Below are 7,858 nucleotides of genomic sequence, written 5' to 3' on the forward strand. Positions count from 1 at the left end.
CAGGAAATAATTTTACATGTGTGACATTTAAGCTGTGACACACTTTAAGGCCTAGGCCCTGGGGCCAGACCTGCCTGTCAAAATCTTGGCTCCATCACTTAGTAGCTTTGTGACCTTGGGCAAGTTACTTGCTCAGTGGTTTTCTCCCTCATTTCTTAAATAGAGGTAATAACTGTATCAATACTTCTCTGGTAGGGTTATTGGGAGAGTTAAATTAGTTAATACATGTAAAGCTATCGTATGCAACTAATGAGGTAATATGCATGAAGTTCTTAGAACAGTGCCTGCACATAGAAAAGTGCTTAAATAGTTCCATTACATCCATGTTGTCTTTGAGCATACCATGAGGTGGGTGAAATAGTGTGTCCTTCCTCATTTTACATTCACTCAAAACTATCTATTGAGTGCTTGCTATGTGTCTCACACTGTTTTAGGTGCTGGTAACACAGCAGATAAAACTGAAATTCCGCCTTTGGGTAGCTTACATTCTAGTGGGAAGAGGCGGTCAGCAAGCAAGTAAAATATTGAACAGAGGATCAGGGTGGAGGTGGGGTTGGATTTTAAGTTGGGTGGTCAGGGAAGGCTCCACTGAGATGTTGTCGCTGAGCCTACACCTGAAAGAGCTGAGGCAACTATCTTAATAGATATTTAGGGGAAAAACATTTCAGAAGAGGTAACAGCAAATGCAAAGGTCCTGAGGCAGGGGTGTGTTTGGTGTATTAAAGGAACAAGGAGGTCAGTGTGGCAGAGGGGTCAAGGGGGAGAATAATTACCCCCAGGTAATGGGGGCGGGGTAGATGGTGGAGGGCATGGCAGGAATTTTAGGGAGTCTGGGTTTTACTCTGAATGAGACGGGAATCCACTGGAGGGGCTTTGAGCTGATGAGTAACACTGAGACAGAGTGGGATTGAAAAGGGTGGAAGCAGGACACAGGTTGGGAGGAGCTGGCAGAAATCCAGTGAGTGGTAATTATGGTTTGGACCAGGAAGGTAGTAGAGACAGTAAGAAGTGCTTGGCTTCTGGGGACTTTCCTGGTGGTCCCGTGGTTAGGATTCCATGCTCTCACTGTTGAGGGCCCAGGTTTGATCCCTTATCGGGGAACTAAGATCCCACAAACCACGTGGCGCGGTCAAAAAGCAAAAAAAGTGGTTGGCTTCTGAATATATTTTGGAAGATGGGACCGACAGGATTTGCTGAGATCTGGATGAAAAGTGAGTGAGGAGTCTAGGATGACCTAATGACCTTAGGTGTCTGTCTAACTGGAAGGATGGAGTGGACACTGAAGTAGGGCAGGTTGTAGGAAAGCAGGTTTGGGATAGGATTGGGGTCAGTTTTGGGGTGTAAGGAGAGCTGCCTTACTAAGCACCCACAAGGACAGATAGAGTTGGCAGATGTAGTAGACCTGGAAATCCAGAGGAGAGGTCCGGGCTGTCTACACGGAGAGATTTAGAGCCATGAGACAAGATGAGGCTGTCTAGGGAGTTGATGCTGCAGAAAGGAGCAGATGCTGGACATGAGACTAGGGGCACTCAGTTTTTAGAGGTTGGGGAAACAAGAGAAAACTGGGAAAGGACTCCAGGAAGTGGCCAGTGACACAGAAGGAAGCCCAGGTGCTGCATGATGGTCTCAAGAAAGTGGTTATTTTCCAGAAACAAAAGATTCCTTGGTCAAAAGCACACATATCCTCTTCCTTTATAGAACACGTATATGGGCTATCTGGACTACCGGAAGAAGACGATAAAAGACCTTGGCATCAGCCCCAGCACTTGCTCTTTCAATCCTGGTGTGATTGTTGCCAACATGACGGAATGGAAGCACCAGCGTATCACCAAACAATTGGAGAAATGGATGCAAAAAAATGTAGAGTATGTGTGGCCGTCTACCATTTTTTCCATGCTTGGGAGTAAAATTATTCCATTAATTTTCTATGCATAGCTCAGGGCTTAGAAATATTTCAGACATCTGAGGTCAGATTTTCTTACAGAGGCACTGTTGAGAAAAAAGGGAGCAGTGGATGAAAAATCCGTCCTCAAACGATATGTCATAGGAGGTGAGATCCTGTGCAATCCCTTATTATACAAACATTTTCTAATAAATTGTTTAGTAATGTGATTTTTAAATCTTCTCCCAGAATTCTAGTGAACCTTTTTGACTGCAAATCATTTATCTTAGTCGAGTTTCTCCTTCTTACATAGATTTATTTTTAAGAATTATTTTATAAAGTAAACTTTTAAAAAAATAACACTTAACACAGGCTTCCCTGGTGGCGCTGTGGTTGAGAGTCCGCCTGCCGATGCAGGGGACACGGGTTCGTGCCCTGGTCTGGGAAGATCCCGCATGCCGCGGAGCGGCTGGTCCCGTGAGCCGTGGCCGCTGAGCCTGTGCGTCCGGAGCCTGCGCTCTGCTACGGGAGAGGCCACAACAGTGAGAGGCCCGCGTACTGCAAAAAATAAAAATAAAAAAATATCACTTAACAACATTTAATGACACGGCCTTAATATTTATAATCCATGCATTGACAATTCCAAAAACTAATTTAGAAATTCACAATACCAACTGGAAATTTTAACATACTTCTCTCAGTAAATGATAAAGACTAAAAATTAGAAAGCTTATAGAAGAGTTGAACAAGACAGTTTACAAGCTTCATCTTTATACATATTGATAAGACATTTTAAATATCAAAGAACTCATATAAACTACCTTTTTATTGTAAATTAATTAAATGCAATATCATTAGCAAAAGAAATATGATGGGGAAAACATTATAGGCCATGTTTGAAATTCATAGACAGAAGATAGTATTCCAGAAGAGCAGGTTTAGGAAAATATTTCAACATTTTAAGGAAGGGAGAGAACAGGTATTATACCTGTATGGGTTAGGGAGGGGGTAAGCCTACAACCAGTCAAAGGCCCTGTGAGTCTGGTTCCTGGAGACATCAGAGCAATTGATCCTTGTACTGATCCCACTGTACTGAGTTCAGGAACATACCTGGACTAAACTCATGTTGGCCTGTAGGGGTTGAGGGAGATGCCTGAATGTACTGTATTGAATTGCTCTCGGTAATATATATAATATTACAATAAGTTTGATGATCTCAGGCATATATTCCAACTAGCCTATGCTCAGACTTCCTCTGGCCTGTTAAGATTGAGAATGCTGGGTGTCTTGAACACTGATATTACCCTCATTCACTTAGACATTATAATCCATAACTGCAGGATCTTAGGGTGTGGAAATTTGCCCTTCCATCTGTCCTGGAAAATGTGCTGTGTATCCTGACATCACTAACTTCCTTAAGGATCCTTTAGAAAAATGAATCCAGCTTGATTTCCTAAAGCAATGTCTGTGTTTGGTCTTTCGTCCGTTTAAGCCCCCAATGAAATTTATTAAGTCCTGTTTGTAAAGTCAACTTTTTAAAGATTGAATTTTTTGTATCAACTTTAGAATTTTTTTCAAATTTATTTTTGGCTGCGTTGGGTCTTAGTTGCTGTGCGCGGGCTTTTTCTCTAGTTGCGTCGAGTGGGGGCTACTCTTCGTTGTGGTGCGCAGGCTTCTCATTGCGGTGGCTACTCTTGTCGCGGAGCACGGGCTCTAGGTGCGCGGGCTTCAGTAGTTGTGGCATGTGGGCTTGGTAGTTGTGGCTCGCGGGCTCTAGAATGCAGGCTCAGTAGTTGTGGTGCACGGGCTTAGTTGCTCCGCGGCATGTGGAATCTTCTGGGAACAGGGCTCGAACCCATGTCCCCTGCATTGGCAGGCGGATTCTTAACCACTGCGCCACCAGGGAAGTCCTAGATCAACTTTCAAATATGCATAATACACTGACTGACTTAAAGCTAAGAAAAGTAAAGTAAAATAAAGATTGAATTTTTAAATCATTTTTCATCATTGAAGTTTTAAGAGAGAAAATAAAAATAACACAACTACTATTATCATGGCATTGTATATCTTGTCCATCTTTTATATCTGGATATTTTTAATATTATCATAACCTTGAATTCGTGAGTAGAGTCATTCTAAATAATGTAGGATCAGAATTTGGGATCTTTGAAGTTTGCCATAAAAAGGCCTGAGAAGTAAAATGGCAAAATATTAACACTGTGAATCAAGGTAAAGTATATGGGAGTTCATGGTATTCGTCTTACAATTTTGTGTAGGTTTAACGCTTTTCAGAATAAGAAGTTGGAGAAAAATGAAAGACCATAGTTATATAGTGAGGGACTGTCTTAGACCTTTTAAAATGATTAGATTCTACTTCATCTGAGTCTGTGGGACTCCAGGACAAATGTTGCTTTTTTATTCTGTTTCTTAGGGAAAACCTCTACAGCAGCTCCCTGGGAGGAGGGGTGGCCACCTCCCCAATGCTGATTGTGTTTCACGGGAAATACTCCACCATCAACCCCCTGTGGCACATAAGGCACCTGGGTAAGTGTTTCAGAAGAACACCAATGTGCATTTTATAGACCCAGTGAGCACCAAGGCGAGGAGCGTGTGCCATTGCACCAGCTTCCTCAATTCAGATCCTCCAGCTGACCTTGGAGGTAACCTTGGACGCGTTACTTAAGCCTCAGATTCTGCAAATGCAGGTGATAAAAATGACCTGAGAGGTGTGTTTCTAGGAATTCAGGAAACGCAATTAGACTCATGCTTAGCATATGGTACATGCTTGCTAAACATGAACTATTGTTACGATGGAACTTGCACTGTCAGAACTTTTTCACATGCCTTTATTGCCCTCTTGCAGTAGCCCATAGTGGACAAAACCAAATGAATTACCATAATAGTTTATGATGAATTTAGATAGCCGGCAATTTCTCTTTTAAAAAGAAGTTGTTTAATGACTGCACTATGTGAGTCCCTCAAGTCTTTTATTCACTCTTCACTACAGGAGTACAGGCTCTGGGGTATGGACTGGAATCCCAACTCTGCTATTATCTATGACCTTGGGCAAGTTACTCAAGCCCTCTGGGCCATAGTTTCTTCACTTGTAAAAGGAAGCTGATAGAACCTTATGTTTTTACAAGGAACAAATTACCTAATATGTGTAAACTGCTTAGGACAGAGCCTGGCACAGAAGACATTCACATTCATCCAAACATATGGCCACAACCCATTAGCCAAAACCACTGGGCCAGATCTGTTTAGAAATATAGAAAGGTTTTGAATTTTTAAAAGGTAATGTTGTACACATACTTATATTATGCACTACCGTGAGAGGGTTATGGCTTTTGCTGCCAAAGAAGTTATTAAAAATCTTTTTTGTTTTCAGACATTTGGAGATGGATTATTTTAGAACTGGAGACAATGGATTGTGGACTTATATTTATCAGGTGCCCATACACTGCCAAGCCCTGGGCTAGGCTCCAGGGATAGACGTGAACTTTACTTCTCTCAGAACAATCCTGCAAGGTGATATGTCCCCTACTCTCCCTTGTAGAAGGAAAGACAGACAAAACTGTGGAAGTTGGGTTACTGTCTCCTCTGAGTGATGCTGTGTAGATTTGCTTCTGCCTCACCAGAATCTCCTGAGTTTTCTGAGCATCCGTATGCGTAGAAGAGTGACATGGGGACATTAAGGACACTAATATTCTGTCTGATTCGCTTTATAATAATGTTGGGTTCACTGTTAGGTCAGACATCAACATTTCCATGTGATGAGTGTGTAGAAAATCTCATCAAAGTGGAATATCTATTAAAATGTTGTGTAGGAACAGCTATGCGGAGCTTAGATCGATAGGGTTAGAGCATTTTATGATCTTGGAACAGAGACTCAGAATTACATTTTATGAACCATCTAACTTATCGACAAGTAGGAAGGAGCAAAATCTTCCCAAGGAAGAGAAGTCATTTTTCCTTGCAGAACAGAGCCTACGTCTCTGCTGAACGTTTTGGAATCAGGGATGGTCTGCAAAGTAAAGCTACACAGAAATCATTTGAAAAATGATTCCGTTTTAGAGTTTGTTGAAAGCAGAAAGCAGTGTAACACTAATGGGTATTAAGTTTGGGTCTAAACAGGTAGGCTTAAGATTTTTAATTATGAAATTTATTTAGCTAAAAGCAAAACTGCAAGCCCCTACAGAGTCTTTCAGTCGTGGGGCTGAGGGACAATGTCCTACTTCCTGGAGACTTCCCACGTGAAGGTTTTGCTCCCCAGATGAGCATTTCCTTGTATAGATTCTTTGGAAGTTGATAATTATTCCAATTATGCTACTATAGCCCAAACACCTAGCTCCTCTTCTGCAACTCCCTGCACAGCTATGTTTATGAATAATGAAAGAACGGTTTGGAGGGGGGTGTTTCCCTCTTACATCATACGTTAAACGAGAATAATAATATTCTAGCTATTCATCCTCTCTTGACTCAATGGACTTTCAGTTGTTTTTTTGAAAACACCACATTCTCTTTCCTAGAAAGAAAATGCAACATGATAGGGATATTTAAAAAATTTATATTCACAAGATCTTAATGTACTTCTGGAAGAGATATTCTAAAAATATTCTGATCAATAACAATATCAAGGTAAATGCGTAGTCTCTAAGCGATTACTTATGAGGAGAGTAATATTCAAATGGAGGCAGCTGCTTGTTAAAAAGCAGATCTCATTCTCAGTCACATTTTATAGGGTAAACACAAGACTGTTTAAAAGAAAATGCTGCCAAATTAAGGACGGAAAATGCAGAGAAACAAGAACTATAAACTCTGGGTGGGAGGGAAATTAATACAAAGTCTTTGGGGGACAATTTGACAATCTCTTATCAAAATTTATAAGGCACAGACCCTTCAATCTAGCAGTTCCATATACAAGATTTTGTCCTACAGATATTATCTGTACAAGATATGCATAGAAGACTGTTCATTGTAGCATTGTTTATGCTTGTGAAGGGACAGAAACAGCCTAAATGTCCTTAATAAGAAACTCACTCAACTGTCATATATCCATTCTATGCAGCCATTAAAAATGATTCAGTGAATTCACATGTGCTGCTGTGCAAAGTTTTCCAAGACAGTAATTTTAAAAGGCAGGGTACAAAAAATACACACACACACACACACACACACACACACACACTGGTATACAGGTAGAACATTACTGGAAGAATTTCACGAGAAACTCTTTAACAGTGGTTATCTTGGAAAATTAGGGTAGGTGGTAAATTCTTCATTGCATACCCATTGATTTGTCTGATTTCTTTTTTGTTTTATGATGAACTTGTATTGAATTTTTAATATAAAATTTTAATTTCCTAACAAAACCTATTACTTTCCTCTAAACACAATGAAGGCTGGAATCCAGATACCAGATATTCGGAGCATTTTCTGCAGGAAGCAAAACTACTCCACTGGAATGGAAGACATAAACCTTGGGACTTCCCTAGTGTTCACAACGACTTATGGGAGAGCTGGTTTGTTCCTGACCCTACAGGGATATTTAAACTCCATCATCCCAACAGCTGATATAACACGACATTTTCAATATTTCCTGTATAAATAATGTGGAATTGTCCATTTGTAGCCTACTATACCACTGTTCTTTATGAACAGTACCTTTGATACAAATGATCCACAAAAACAAAAAACCCTACTGTGTACAAATAGTACCTTGAATCATATAGGTATTGATTTACTTCCTTAAGTACAAGTGGCAATTATAGAAGATAATGTGAGTGAAACATGCTATTGGGAAGAAATAAACCCAGATAGATTTCAGCAATCAGTTTGCTTAACTCTGAATGAAAATTATAGCCACAAATTTAAAACATTTCTAAATATATTTTTCACATGTAGATTTTTTTTTTTTTTTAATTTTTCCGAACACGCAGGCTCAGCGGCCATGGCTCACGGGCCCAGCCGCTCTGC

The 7,858-nt window shown here is 40.5% G+C and overlaps 1 protein-coding gene across 1 annotated transcript in view; it reads left to right on the top strand.

Moving 5' to 3' along the window:
* The window catches only part of GLT8D2 (glycosyltransferase 8 domain containing 2), a 46,231-nt gene extending 38,531 nt beyond the window's left edge, over positions 1–7,700 (top strand). Inside the window, exons 8-10 of the mRNA XM_065887656.1 lie at positions 1,699–1,865; positions 4,314–4,426; positions 7,284–7,700. Of these exons, the coding sequence (XP_065743728.1) occupies positions 1,699–1,865; positions 4,314–4,426; positions 7,284–7,456 (453 nt within the window). The 3' untranslated portion in view covers positions 7,457–7,700. The remainder of the gene's footprint in view (positions 1–1,698; positions 1,866–4,313; positions 4,427–7,283) is intronic.
* Positions 7,701–7,858: the final 158 nt, after the last annotated feature.

Source organism: Phocoena phocoena, chromosome 11 (assembly GCF_963924675.1).
Source record: "Phocoena phocoena chromosome 11, mPhoPho1.1, whole genome shotgun sequence".
Lineage (NCBI taxonomy): Eukaryota > Metazoa > Chordata > Mammalia > Artiodactyla > Phocoenidae > Phocoena > Phocoena phocoena.